The sequence below is a fragment of the Phalaenopsis equestris genome, unplaced genomic scaffold, assembly GCF_001263595.1.
Source record: "Phalaenopsis equestris unplaced genomic scaffold, ASM126359v1 Scaffold000123, whole genome shotgun sequence".
Classification (NCBI taxonomy): domain Eukaryota; kingdom Viridiplantae; phylum Streptophyta; class Magnoliopsida; order Asparagales; family Orchidaceae; genus Phalaenopsis; species Phalaenopsis equestris.
In genome coordinates, this window is record NW_018164565.1 from 2,374,870 (window position 1) to 2,390,500 (window position 15,631).

The following is a 15,631-nucleotide window of genomic DNA, read 5'->3' on the forward strand; positions in this document are numbered from 1 at the left end:
TCTCCCCAATCATTTCCCACCAAGGATATAAATATTACATTACTTTCACAAATGACAAATGATTTTTCCTGATTTTCCTTGGTCTTCCTATGTATCATAAATCTGATACAAATAAAAAAAATCCAAATGTTCATAAACACTGTGCAGACCCAATTTTGAGATATGATGGAGGTGGGGAATACACTAGCATGGTGATGAACAATTTCCTTAAGGATACGTGAATTATCAATCAATAATGTTCTCCTTACATTCTAGAGCAAAACAGTGACGTTGAGTAGAAACATACACCCATTATAAAGGTCACTATAACTTTGCTAAATGATTCTCAACTACCCTATACTCTATGAAAAAATATTACCTCAAGAGTATTGATGCATGAGTACTTCAATGGCGGGGTGCCACGTGGCGCCACGGTGGGACCATTGTATACGTGGCACCTCACCATTGGAGTATTGATGCATCAGTACTCTTGAGGTAATAGTTTTTCGTACTCTATGGGATGAGGCTCTTCAAACAACTGTACATATCATAAATAGAATGCTTACTCAAACTGCTAATCAAATTAGTCCCAATCAACACCTACATGGGAAGTAACCTTCATGCATGCACTTAAAAGTGTTTCGGAGTCGGCATTACTCTTAGTGACAACAACAATCAGCTCATAAACTCATTCTCAAGTCGGTCATTAGCATTTTTTGTAGGGAATACTTCAGCCCATAAGGGGTAAAGATCTTACAATCCTCTCACAGATAAGATAATTATCTCCCACCATTTGGCTTTTAATGAACACCATGTAACTTATAAATGTGATGTTGTTGCTCGACTTACAGTACCAAAATAAGCTTCCCCATCACATCTCTCCACTTCTATTTGCCCCCACGACCCATGCCCTTACTCATGCAACCATTCTCATACCAAATACTACTCCTGATTCGACCCTTATATCAACTGCTTCTCTTGTATCCACTTTAAACAATCTGCATAAGAATGAGCAACTTGAAAATATTCAAAAACCTACTTCCACATCTGATTCCCCATATCCAAGACCTTTCATGAATCCTACTCATTCTATGCTCACTATATTAAAGATTGATACCCTCAAACCTATCCAAGAACTTAATCCAACATATTTTATTGCTTTGATGTTAGATCCCGCATGTTATACACCAGCCGTCAAGCATATTCAATGGAGAAAAGCTATGGCAAAGAATTTCAAGCCCTCTAACAACAAGGAACTTGCTTTGTGGTTCCTTCTCCTTGTAAATAATCCATTCTTGGGTCTAAATATACATATACCATTAAATTCAATGTTAATGACCAGGTTGTTGGGTACAGAGCTTGACTTGTGGTTGAATGTTACAAACAAGAGTTTGGGATTTGAAACATTTAGAACGATTACTAAAACTTCTAATAATAGGTATTATTCATTGTAGCTCTTCATAATAGTTGGTAGATCTTGTTACTTAATGTTTCTAATTTATTTTTACATGATAATCTTCATGATACCATCTATATTCATCAATTACAAGGATTCCAAGACACTCGACTCCCCAAACATATTTTCCTTCTCAAGAAGGCCCTTTACAATCTCAAGCAAGCTCCAATATAAAGCTTTAAAAGACTATCTATATTTCTCATTGGAGAATAATTTACTAGCAGTAAAGTTGATCCATATTTGTTCATATATTATTAGGATAAAGTGAAAATATTTGTTTTAATCTATTTAGATCATATTTTAGTTACGGGGAATTATATCTCAACTATATCCAATTTTATATATAATCTTGATTTAAGCTTTTAGCTCAAACATCTAAGACCCGTGGCATGTTTCTTGGGCACTGAGGTGATAGATGCAAAATGAATATTTTCTAGATCAGCATAGGTATGTTCAACAACTTTTAAGCTTGGCTGGGATGCAAAATTGCAAGGCAGTGGCCACTCCCTTACCTACTAAGGATTTAATTCAACCAAAAGAAATGATGTTATTCCATAGTCTCAGTTTCTACTGTCAATTGACATGATCTTTAAAATACTTAATGACTACCAGACTAGATATATCATTTGCTATCAATTATATATTTCAACATATACATAAACCAACGATCTATAATTTCCAACTCCTTACCAAACTTCTTAAATACGTTCAAGGGACTTTGAAATACGTCCTTGTTATTAAGTAGAGTAATCTAACTCTAAGGAGGTTTGTGTATGCTAATTGAGCAAGTGAAAAAAAAATGACCGAAAATCTACAAATGGGTTTTGTTCCTTTCTTAGACAAATGTTGACCTCATGGAACCTCAAGAAGCAAAATAATTTGTCAGATCGTCGATTGAAGTGGAGTATAGAGTTCTGGTTGCAACTACCCTGATATCTTATGGTTGTGCATGCTTATGCAGGAATTCGATGTTCGGATCACACATCCTACCTTGATATTTTGTGAGAAAATATCTATTATATCTTTGACTAATAAATTAGTGTTTCATATGTAGGAAAAGCACATTAAAATTGATCATAATTTTATCAGAGATCATATGAATTCGAAGCAAATTTTTGTTCATCATATGAGCTCTCAAGATCAAATGGTTGATATACTTGCCAAACCATTATCTTGCCACAATTCAATGTACTACATACCATGCTAATAGTTCAGCCTAAACCTATTAGGGTGAAGGGGGTAATAAGAATGAGAACTTAGCTGAAGATTGTAATAACTAGATTATAAACTATTTGGTCTAAGGTCTGTAACTTTGGATTTTGTGTAGGTTTTCATAGCAGACTTGCAGTCTATATATTGGACCTACCATCCTTATGATTTGGTATTAACATTCAATTGTTATCTCTATGTCATTATTATATACCCATCACCTTATATATGAAAAAAGTATTCTTTTTAAAAAGCTAAAATGGTGATATTTTTAATGTAATATGAAAGATTTGAGTTATACAAAAGTAAAAAAAATATGTATATATTTGAGATGTTCAAAATGTAAGTACATAGAAATTATGCCCCTTTTTCTTTATTGTGATAATGTTAAGAATTTAGTAAAATACAATAAGTGAAATATTTAAAAAAAATTTATGTCTAGACTCCATAAGAAGATAAAGAGAGAAATTAATATCATCTTATAATTTTGTGTTGTCCTCAATTATTTTATGCCAATTAAGCATGATATACTTCTAGATTTTTTCCTTATTGAAAACTGAATTGTGTAGTAGTGATCAAAAAAATAAAAAGAAAAATTATAGAAATAGCTAGAAAAGGTGGCACCTTTGCTATTGTTTGCGTGTATGTGTGTAAAATTTGAAGTTTATTAGGTGTTAGATATGTCAATAGATATGAATTGATTCGTATGCATATAAATTGTCAAAAAATTAATAGTAAAACAAATATGTGGCAAGGCCTCTCAAAGGTAAAGCAATAGTAAAGCTTTCCGGATCCTTAAAAATATTAGGCACGGAGTATGCATTATTGAACTCCGTGCACAACAATATTGCACATCATTGTACCCAAGCATACAATAGTGTACAACACTGTTTTACAAGGCGTGCTCATGCATGCAAACTCCACAAATAATATTCTCTCCATAAGTTTGTAGTATACCTAGTATATTGACAGCATTTTTTTTTTCCAGTCCAACTGTTACAACTAGGCGGGAAAACTCAGTGTGAACTTATCTGGCTTTCTTTCCGCACTAATGAAAGTGTTTGGGATGGCTTGAGAGCAAAACGAGGCTTTCGGCCACAGCTGTCGTCTCCCTCCTCTATAAAAAGCTCCCAACTGTAAGCTCTACATCTATTCCTTAGCTTTTCGGCCAAACCATCTCTGCTTCCTCTTTCATATTCCGACTAAATTATGAGATATTCTTAACAAAAAATGCATTTTTTATTTTCTCCCTGCACTCAAAATTTCATTTTGAATGCTTAAGCCTCTGCTTTATCTCGTTTAACTTCGAAACCTCATCTGCCATTATCTTCTACATAGATTTTTGATTCTGTGTTTATTTTTGAAGTTCTAAGAGTAATGATTATGTTGCACGAGAGTGTTGCCCTCTGGAAATTCTGCCTGATTCTAGAAAAGCTCCGGGTTGAGAAAAGTTTTTATTTTTGGATATTTCAAATCATATCTTTAATAGTTATATTATTAGCACATAACTAATAAGAAAAATCTAAATTTTTTTTCACTTTTTTTAAGCCCATTTGAACCGTCATCTCTACAAACGCTGCTCTGTTTCTCTCTGTTTCTTTAGTTCTGCTAGATTTATACAGACTTCAGATCTGTTTGAAGGATGGGCCCTATGTCTTTGCCTCCTGGTTTCCGCTTCCATCCCACAGATGATGAACTGGTGGGATATTACTTGAAGAGAAAAGTGGATGGGCAAAAAATTGAACTTGAAGTAATTCCAGTGGTAGATTTGTACAAGTTCGATCCTTGGGACCTTCCAGGTACAAAATTACATATTTCAGCTCTTATTTTAATAAAAAACCTTTTCTCCTGATTAAAAATCATAACTTTGTTGTCAAGGAAAAACTTTACTTAATAACTTATCATAATTACATATCGAATCTCTCCATCCATAAACCTTTCATCTTGCTCTAACACTGCAGCTGTTCTCTTCCAACTAAAATTTTGTAATCATTCTGCAAAATTTCTGCTCCAACTTCTATCATTCTTGTTCTTCATTCTTTTCTGCAAGAAACCAAATTTATGCCAATGTTTGCAGAGAAATCATTCCTGCCAAAGAGAGACATGGAATGGTTCTTCTTCTGTCCGCGCGATCGAAAATATCCAAATGGATCTCGAACGAATAGAGCAACCAATTCCGGCTATTGGAAAGCTACCGGCAAAGATCGAAAGATCACCTGCGAGTTCTCGATCGAAGGAATGCGAAAAACTCTAGTTTTCTACAGAGGAAGAGCTCCGGGAGGAGAAAGAACTGACTGGGTGATGCATGAATATCGCCTCTGCGAACATCTTCCTCAAGGAACTGTATCTTTCATGGTATGCAAAATTACAAATTCATCTTTTTTTTTAACAAGAATGCAAATTTTTAAATGTTTCAAAAAGATTTATTTATTTATTCTGCAGGGAGCTTATGCTTTGTGCCGCGTAGTTAAGAGAAACGAGCATCAAGGAGTGAGTAAAGTAAAAAGAGTTCTTTTTTCTGTCACAAGTGAGACTAACAAGAGGAAATGCAATAGCAAGGTCTCTAGTAGTAGCTTAGAAGGAAATTCAGCACAAGTGGTAAACCTTTTAGATGTGAGCAACGGTCCAATTCATGCAAATTGTCTCAATGAAACCGACTTTGAGTTAGCCTCAAGTATGGTAGATGTTTCTCCATCTCAGTACCGGGGCCCGCTTTTTTCGTCTTATTACCCCCTCAAGGTTAGATTCATGACATTTTTGTGAAATTTAAAGCGAGAGCTAAAAAACAATCTATCGAATCATCATTTGTTGGTTGACTTAGTCTTATTTGAGATGTTAAATCTATTTTACATTACTTTTTACTTACTTTGCAATTGATATATTATTTTTCGTTCTAATTTATTTATATTAAGTTTATGACCACTCAATTCCTCTGTATTTACATATCTGACACTGCCGCCTTATCGATGCATTAAAAGTTATATGAAATATTTGAATGGTCTAAATGTAAGAAAGTGAAGTAGAGATATTAGATATGTAAATACATAGGAAGTGGGTGTTATGTATGTAAATGGCCAAAATTTCATCTAGTCATTTTAGTGTTGCACATTTTGTCCTTATTCATATGTCTCAATCATAAAATTTACGTTCTATTACCTTATGTTGATATTCTCACAATTCTTCTCATATAATCATTTGTCAACCATACCTTACAGGCTCATCTTGACTTTCTGTTCCAATGCCATGCAAGATAGTTGGTCTCACACATAAATTTTACGTAGCACACAATTATGCATTTGCATATATAATACTTAAACTTTTTTATTTTAACAGATATCACTCAAATATTTAATATCACATTAAAAATAACACTGTTATCATTTTTTAAAAATGAAATACACATTTTCATGCATAGGTTTAAAACACCTAAGTATTATATATGTGAATATGTAAAGTTTTGGCATGAGATACGTGAATACAAAAGAATTGTGTGCTACATATATAAATTTCTAATACGCATGTATATTTCTCATCAAAATATCTAAAACATGTATCAACATGCTGTGTAATTTACATATTTTTTACTCTATCTAAACCAATTTCAGGGCATTACTCTTGAAGATGACATATCTGAGCAAAATTTCCCAACTCAGTTTCCTTACTCCACAGAATCATGCCCAACTAATGGAATTTCTCCAGTTTCATCCTTCTCAAGCCTCTCTGAGGAAACCTTCTCCGTCGAACCAGTCGACGACGGAAACTGTTTCTCTACCATCTGCATGAGCCCATTTCACTCAATGAACATTTACCACCATGAAGAAAACTTGTCATTTCAGAACTTTGACTGGGTTGCTGACAGAAGCAATGGTAATTAAAAGCTGAAGCAGTGTTTAAGAGTATGGAACTGCACTTCACTTATTTTGATTGAATAAGTTTATTGCAGGATTTGAACAGTGGAATGCTGTGATATCTTCTCCATTATGTCGTCAAGAGAGCGGGGAAGAACAGAATTTATGGTCACAGGAAGATGGCTTGCTGTTTGTGATTTGAAGGATTATTATTATATATCTCTAAATTATGATGGATGGAATTAGTATTATGAATGTGAAGTCTTATAGTCTATTTGGGACAGCTGTCGATTATTTATAATCAGCTGATAAACAGATTATTCTGATAATTTGATAATCTGCAGCTTATCATAATAAACTGATATGTTGTTTGGGGGAGCTTATACAAAATAGTTTATTGACAGTTGTTGTTGGATAAATGACAATTCTGCTCATGTTTGGTGAAGTTGTTTGCAACAGAACTGTATGAAAGAAATAATAGACAGAACAGAAGCATCAAACTGTTATAGATCAATTCAATAAAACAAAATACACTGCTAATTTTCTCATGAGTATCAGAAGAAATAAAATAGAGAGAAATATAACTACAAGTACAATTAAAAATATTTAATTTAAAACTCTGACTCCATCTGTCCTCAGCTGCACTATCATTCTGGGAAACCATCGTACAACGATCATTGTCGGCAGCGGAGTATGTCGGAATGTCGGCCCAACGGACGAAACCGCATCAAGCTGAAACGTCACTCCGACAACCATTAAACTGTCTCCCACTTCTATGAGGTTGTCGTGACGTGAGTAAGGGAGCCGGCGATCCGTAGTAACACAGCACAAATCGAGAGGCCCTTGAAATCCTAGAGCTCATGCTGCTATTAAGATAAAACAACAAAAAATCATTTGTCAGATCAAAAAGTAAATTAAAGTTCTATATAACAACATGAGAACTGAACTAAACGGAAACTGTTTTGATCGAAATACGAATAAAAAAAAGTGAGTGTGCGGTCTCAGAGTAGTAATTACACCAACCCACGTGTCTGTTACTAAACGAAGACAGTGGACCTTCCAAAAAAAATGAGTTCTAGTTTGCTTTCAACCCACGTGGACGAACGTCCTGGGACACATGTGTCAATTACCAAAAAAGTCATCCAGTGGATCCTCACATACCGCTGCATTGCACTAACAAGAAGAGAAGACCTAAGTTGCCTTCTTTAGTATTCCACACACAATACCAACAGAATATAATCATCTTGTGCCAGATATGTATATCACTAAAAAAGGCCATCCAGATAAGTCCCCATAAGCGGATGCACCCAAAACAATGGAGGATATCGGTTGCATTCTTTAGGAATACACATGTAGCACTAGATAAGAACACCAAATCGGTCATCCAGAAGAACTCATAAGGCCATGTTTTCATCTCACAGGAAACAAAACGTTGAATGAGTTAAGAGTAAGTTTATGAGGCAGCACTTTTAGATGACATAAATAAGTTTCTATAAATCTGATGAGAATAAAGTTTTCCAAGACAACCCTTTTTAAGTTTGTCCTTGGAGATGCAATGATCAGAGCTTGCAAGTGGTGTGTCTGTTCACATTTGTTGTCTTGAGAGGGAGTTGTTTTATACATACCACTCAATTCCTATGTGTTTACATATCTAACGTCTATGCTTTACTTTTTACATTTATATCACTCAAATCTTTTATATCACTTAAATAATATGGCTTTTCGTGCATTGATAAGGTGCCATGCACGTAAAAATTGAACTTTAGCTGTTAGATATGTAGATACATGGGAATTGAGTGATTTGTATGTAAATTTTCCTTCTGATTTTTATGATGTGTGTTGCCTTATTAGTCTATCTCTGATGTAATAAAGGAAACTTTGAGCTTATGATAACTGCATGAATAATTTCAGCTTTGCTGAAAGTTTTCCGGTGGTTCATATTACTTTTCCTAGGACATTATAGAAAATTAAGATGCTTTTTAAGAAATATTGTTTTCAGAAATCTACTTTTAAGATAATGATAATCATTTTCAACCCTATCTTACAAAAAGAAGCCAAATAAAGCAATCCCTAACGCGTCATTTGGTTTATTTTGTTACCTTTTTGTGATAGTGTCAATTACTGATATGAAAGCATGTCGTTTGGCTTGAAAATTATGTAAGAGAATGTGAGGAGAAGGAGAGATGAATATGAGCAAAATACATTAATGATTAAAAACATTTTCAACCCAAAAGTTTATGATTGAAGGCCAATCTATCATTTTGTTTTTATACTAATTATTTTTTAACTATTCAATGTCAATGTCCTACGTGCGCCTAAGTTGTGAAACCCATTAATTAATTAAATGAAGCTAATATCTTAAACATCAAAATGCCTTTTAGAATAAGGGTTAAATTCGAGTTTCAACAGAAACTCCAAAGCTAATTGTGCTCGTGTGGAAGCACTCCTAGGATAAGTGATGTTTTAAGAAGTTATGCAATAGGACATAATTGTGAAACCTCGAGACCAAAGCGGACAATATCTCAATGGAAAAGAGTTTGGACTACTACAAATGGTATCAGAGTATACACCAGCCTGAAGATAAGAACCAAGTGTCATAGAAAACAAAGTGTTACGCCATGTGAGCCACCTCTTGAACCCAAGATGGAACAAAATGCTATATGGTGGAAGCCAACTCTTGAATTTGTAGAGGTCCATCTATAATCTTATTTATCTTATGGATGATTCTAGTTTAGAGCATTGACGAGAATATCAGTTACTTAAAGTGGTGAAACTAATCAAGTAAAATGAAGCTGGACTCTTAAATATCGAGGAGCTTTTTGGTGTAACGATTGGATTTTTAGTAAAAACTCAAAAGTAATAAAGCGTGCTCGTATGAGAGCACTCTTGGGATAAGTGGTCAACCTTTGAGAAGTTACACCAACGGAACAAAATTAAGAAGTCATAATGCCAAAGCTAGTGGGTGAGAGTTAGGGCTATTACATAAGCAATCTCACCTTTATAAGAGAGCGCTTGGTATACAAAAACGAAAGTTTTATAGAGTATCTTGCATGAAGAAAACCCACTCAATAACCCGCACTTATTCGTTAATATCTGCTCGGCATCTTCACCTTCTAGTTTCTCTCTGCTCGTTATTTTTGGCTTGATTTGCTCTCGCAATCCCATGTACTGCATACCACGCAACTTCAGCGCTCAGCCACAGATTCGGTTCCTCATGCTAAAACTACAGCCAACAGTCAACATAGCTTGTCTCAACTATTTCTCTCATGGGTCACAAACTGAATGGGCAAATTTATCTCCCAGGGAGAGAAAATCATGATGAAATAACAAAGCATTCTCATAAAATTTTGGAAAATTTTTTACTTGTTTCCCAAGATAAGTATACATTCAGCAAAAATTTCTCAAAGAAAAAAAAAATTCTAATTTTTCCACCACTAAAAATTTATGGGCACAAAAGAAACTTTCTGAAAATTACATGGAAAAGCTATTGATTGAGAATTAGGAGAGAAAAATTATGGATTATGAGCGACCAACATTGAATCTCAAAACCCATCTAACTACGCACTTCATTAAAATTAGAGTAAAAGGAAATGTTGACAAAGGTACTTTGCCAACTACAAATTTGCATGAAATCAATTGCCCAAAAATGTATGGGAAATGGCTTCAATTCAAAGATTCATAATATTAAATTATGGATTGTGGACTCAAGAGCTTCAAATCACAAGAATGGGGATATTTTACTATTTCATAAAATATCCTCATGTTTTAACAAATGTTTTGTATAAATTGAATGGCACGTCCATTGTTAAGACGAGTCTGATTTGTTGTCGAATTTGATTGGATCTCATCTTTGTGCGTGACTGCAACCATGTCACGTGCATTCCATAAATTTCCAAAATATACAGCAAAATACCAGTTTTGCATGTGTTTTCGACCAGATGCCTACATTGGCTTGATAGACTATCTTCCGTCGACCCGATCAATAGGCTGCCACTGGCCTGATCGATAGGCAGCCACCGGCCTGATTGATAGATCGATCAACCACCTTTTGTCAACCTAATCAATCGGTCGCCACCAGCACGAAAGATCGATCGACGATGCTTTGTCGACCCGATCGATCGATCGACCACCCTCCATCTATTTAATGGGTCGACCGCCACCGTCCCGATCGATTGATCGACCATCCTCTGTGGACCCAATCGATCGACCGCCACAGGCCCTATCGATCAATAGATCACCCTTCGTCGACTTGATCGAATGACCCCACAGCTCGATTGATCAATCGATCAATCTCACTTGAATTTCACATTGTTGCATGTTTTTCATTGTGTCTGCACTAGCATATTCACACTGGCACCCTTATGTGCACTTGTGAGCATGTGTCATCATATGCTCATAGTGAGTATTTGTGCCTCATTTGGGCACATTACTTCGTACATTTGCTTCTTGATATCCTTGCACTTGCATTTTTTCACTCTTGCATGTTTTCCTGCATAACATCCTATGAGTTTATGTCTTGCATGAGGTCTGCACACGAGTTTGTGTTCTCACGGACTCATTTCAACTATTCACTTATCCAATGAGAGGGTGGGTATCATTTCAAGCCTATCTGATGTTTAATTCTTCCTAATGATAATTGCTCTACCTCACTTCCAACGACACCACTTAGGAACGCCATAAATATGTCGCACTATGACACTTAGCATAGGTCACGCTCCTTAGCCCATGAACCTATCTATTGCAAATTTTCTATACACCTATACATTTCACATCATGTCACTTGGCATGGGTCATGCTTTCTAGCCTTTAAACCCGCTTAATGGATGATGTTTTTCTACCTTGCCCAGGTCATGATCCTTAGCCTCTGAAACCATCTGGTGCCTAAGTTATATTATTCATCAACCAATGTATCACCCATCGTTGTCGTAAGCATGTTCTTTTGCATGAAGCATGTGTTTGCCTAGTTGCTTGGCGCATTGCATATTGTGTATGACTACCATCTGTTTGTGTGCTTGGTCTCTATTGAGACAAGGTGTAATCCCTCTATGGTATCTTATACCCTAGGCAGCCAACCACAACATCACTTGTGCAATGTACCTTGCTTTCACATATTTGCACTGTTGGCGTAGTCGTCATTAAAATATGTTAATGTATACTTGTGATAAATATTTGTTATCCGGCGATTGTTCCTACCTTGATAGAGCGATCACATTACATTGGATCACTTTGCATCTGCATGTGCATTCACTGATTGTCTCAAAGACAAATCACACATGTTAGTTGAGTTACCTGTTATTGTTTGTGATGCTTTAATGAGCATTGCTCGTGAAGATATATCAATGAGAAAAGCAAATTTTTGCATCACGATCAACACACATATGTTTGTGCTAAGGTTTCGGGAGGTCTGATAAGTGCTATGTAGGCTTTTATTTTTATAAGAACTATTTTAAAAGTATAAAAATTAGTATTTTTTATTACTTATAAGAAAGTGACACCTCTTAGAATTCCTGAATTTTTAGAATGGGTTCGGGGTCGACGAACCAATCAGAAACATACACCAGCCTTTTACCCATACGTTTGCACACACTTCGATGTTTGTGACCAGGCCACCTTGTTTCTAGATGCTTGCTAGACTATGGCTAGGGTGTAGCTAGGTTTTTCATATGTTTGGCTATTGTTTTTTGGTTTGTTCCCTAGCCAAACATTTTTTTGTGTTGCTTCATGTGTTTACTGGGTGTGAGATATGCACACCAGTATATTAGGGGCGGTTTACTTGCATGGACACACGTTCAATAGGGAGGGACTGTTATAATTTTATCTAATGCAGTTTCTACACGTACTATTTATTCCCTCTCCTATCGGGCATAGTTCACTATGTTGCATGTATATAGCTTTTATGCTAGCCTGATTTTCATGCAAGTTGAGCCACTTTTTTAGACCTTATAATGTACGTTCTAGAGTCCCTAGGTAGAGTTTGTATCTTAAGGTACGAGCTTGGGTTCCAGGATACCTAATCATCGGAACCACATGATGGGGACTAAAAGCAACATGCTCGTGTCCCATACCTTAATTTTGAATTTTGAATTCTCTTAAGCGTATAATATTAGGACCAGATATATATGCGGTGTCTGATCGCCTTTTTGCTTTTCTGGAATATGTTGTTGATCTAGTGGCACTCAACATTTTTATTCTTTATATTTTGCTGGTTTACATTACACTGTGTGATGACAATTCCTCATTCTTAGTTTGTGATTTAACTAGGCTCATTGAGAATGTAATTTAGGATCTCTACAAATCTAAAATTATAACTTTTCTACAAAAGCTTAATAAAAAAAAATATCACAATTAGGTTTAAAACATCTCAACTTTTTAAACTATGTTTTATTTTTCTCCATGGTCTTCGGGTAGGATTTAAACGACATACATAGCATTAGCATAACTCAAGTCATCCGTAGACCTCCACATTAAGCCTTGTTAGCTAACTGCATTATATTTGCATGTCCCGAGGAGAAGTCCTTGTGCTTCTTCAATCGTCTGACCAAGCATAAGATTTCTACATAGGTGATTGTCTAGCGTGATTAGGGTGTTAGAGGCTTCCCAATCCAGAAGGGGAATATAATTTTGCAAGAGTGTCTCAGCTTCGTATCAGTTCCTCTCTTTTTCTTTCCACTATAGCATTTTCCTCGCCACTTTGACAGGTATAAGACCCACCTCTACTTTCTATCTATAGAGGATTATAAGATTTAGAATTTCCTTCTTTTGACCTTAGGGCTACTGAGGTTCACTTGGATAACATAATTCATGGATTGCTGACAAGGGAGTCTCTGTTAGGTTGGGTCGACCACCTTCACGACCAGGTAGATTTGGGGTTTTAATAGCTTGGGATGATGAATACATGGAATTCTAATCCGACTATCTCTACCCGATTAAGATTACTTTACCTCTCATTTGGCATACCCCCTTTGAGCTCTATCATTTCCTCGACAGCTCATCGATGTTATCTCGTAGATCCCGATTGTGGACAGACCACCGACTATTTTGGATACAGTGATTCACCCTCTACCGTTGTAGCTTTCTTAGGCCCGAAAGCATAGTGTGTATTCTATAAGACGACCGGTTATTTCATAGGCTCCGGTCGTCGATGAGCTATTATCCATTTGAGATCGTGAGAAGGTAATTCTATTTCCTTATGGATTAATGTGAACTCAGAAGGCATCAGAACACTCCTATGAAATGACCATCTTTTAAAACACACCTCTACTAATTATCACTTGAATGTAAGCAGGGTTCTTTTAATCGAGAGTATTTTTGGGCATCTCCCAATATGTAATTAAATAAAGAGATATGTCCATTTAGGAGTTGCTCTTAACTCCAGAACAAAACATTCTTTTTGGTTATTTGATTTTGGGTTACTTATGTATGAATTTTCTTTGTGCATGACATGTTTCAAGGTGTTTTCATCCAGTCTTGTTCTGGACGTACACTCTTGACCCATCATTTTTTCCAAAATTTACCCTACATAAGTACTCCACGTTCTTTTTTACAAAATTTGTTTGTCTAATTCAATCGTGTGTTCTCCATTTCTAGACCCTCCTCTTCTCTGAATCATTTTGATGATCCAAGAAAGAGGACTACTTGGATAGACAACTACACGAAATATAGATATGATGAATGATGATGACTCTGAGTTTGCAAAAGAAGCTAAATGGGAGCCACATGGATTTCTCATCACACAATGAATATTTTGATTAAATCAATTTTAGTGATTGTCCATCCCAGCAATCTATCAATGCTTCTTTTTTTATTACTATTAATTGTATATTAATTGACTGTTAAACATCAAAAAATACATATTCTTTTCTACAATTTTTAGCGAGAAATAAAATTGAAGTTTACTCTTCTATAACTTCTCTTATTTTAACAAAGAAAAACAATTTCTTTCTTGTCTGTAATATGTTTGAGCAATAACTCCATTAGTCACAAGACAAATATTTAAATAAAAGCCTACAAAGCTCTCCACCATCCCAATTGTTCTCTGTTTTCTCAGTTCTCTACTAGCTTTGCATTTCAAATCGCAACTACAGTTTCGTCCGAGGAATTGCTTTATTGTTATTTTCTATAAATTTTTTGTGATGCGAAGCTATTTTCTTAACATGACCCGTTAAATTGTAATGACTATAAGAAAGCTGTGATCTGAATTTTCATAAAAATTATATATATTTATAATTTCCACGATCGCTTTCTAACAAAATTACGTTCTCCACGGTAGCTTTATGAACCGCATTTTAAAACAACTACAACCACCCAAATTAAACTCTAACCCAATCAAATATCATAAAGAAACCAAACCTCATGAGCCGAAAGTCATGTAGCTCTAAACATTAGTAGTGCCTCAATGAAGAATCCTACGCATACTTACCTCAGCTGCAATTTATGAAAGAAACTAAAAGCAACCCACCACCGTCCTAGAATCTGAATTTCTCTTTTTTTTTTTTTTTTGCTTAAAAAAAAAATCCTTTATATGTGAAGTGAACATAATGTCACTTCTCAAAAGAGCCCTTAAGGGTGGTGGGCAGCCCAAGATTTAAATACTATTTTTGGCCCTACACCTAGCCGATGTGGGACCATTTGTCCGTGACAATAAGCTGCGATTATTTAAAAAGTTTTGTAAGTTGACAAAAAAAAGCAACGAGGCTTCATTATTTCTTTCATATGGTGATTAAAACAGATTTGTTTTGCTCACGAACAAACTTTGATTGATAATTTGGCTCATTTTAACTTGATTTAATTAAATAGATAATATTTTATGACATTTTATATTGAATTTTATATTGTATTAAAAAATGTTAAATTTTCTTAATCTTTAAATGGCCTTATTTTTTTGCATGAAAAAATTTATTTCACTTTTAAAAGTAAAAAAAAATGTGAAAAGTTTTATGTAGTATGAAAATTTTAAAAATTTTGGGTGGGATAAATATAAAATATAAAGTTTAAATTTTAAACATTTAAATACATAGAACTTAGGTGGTAGGTATGTAAATGGCTCTCACTCACACACATACACAAATACACAATATATATATATATATATGTATATATATATATATATATATGTATATATATATATATATATGTATAT

At 35.0% G+C, this 15,631-nt stretch overlaps 1 protein-coding gene across 1 annotated transcript; it reads left to right on the forward strand.

The window, feature by feature from the left end:
• Positions 1–3,825: 3,825 nt before the first annotated feature.
• Positions 3,826–6,865, forward strand: LOC110021193 (NAC domain-containing protein 72-like). Its single transcript, XM_020719596.1, has 5 exons — positions 3,826–4,443; positions 4,722–4,999; positions 5,087–5,383; positions 6,250–6,511; positions 6,588–6,865. Exons 1-5 carry the CDS (start codon positions 4,287–4,289, stop codon positions 6,692–6,694), a joined length of 1,101 nt encoding a protein of 366 aa, XP_020575255.1. The 5' UTR covers positions 3,826–4,286; the 3' UTR covers positions 6,695–6,865.
• The last annotated feature ends 8,766 nt before the right edge of the window (positions 6,866–15,631 follow it).

Coding starts and splice junctions, on each gene's coding strand:
- LOC110021193 (XM_020719596.1), top strand. CDS start 4,287: ATGGGCCCTATGTCTTTGCCTCCTGGTTTCCGCTTCCATCCCACAGAT. Junction 5,384..6,249: donor CGTCTTATTACCCCCTCAAG/GTTAGATTCATG, acceptor AACCAATTTCAG/GGCATTACTCTTGAAGATGA. Junction 6,512..6,587: donor GGTTGCTGACAGAAGCAATG/GTAATTAAAAGC, acceptor AGTTTATTGCAG/GATTTGAACAGTGGAATGCT.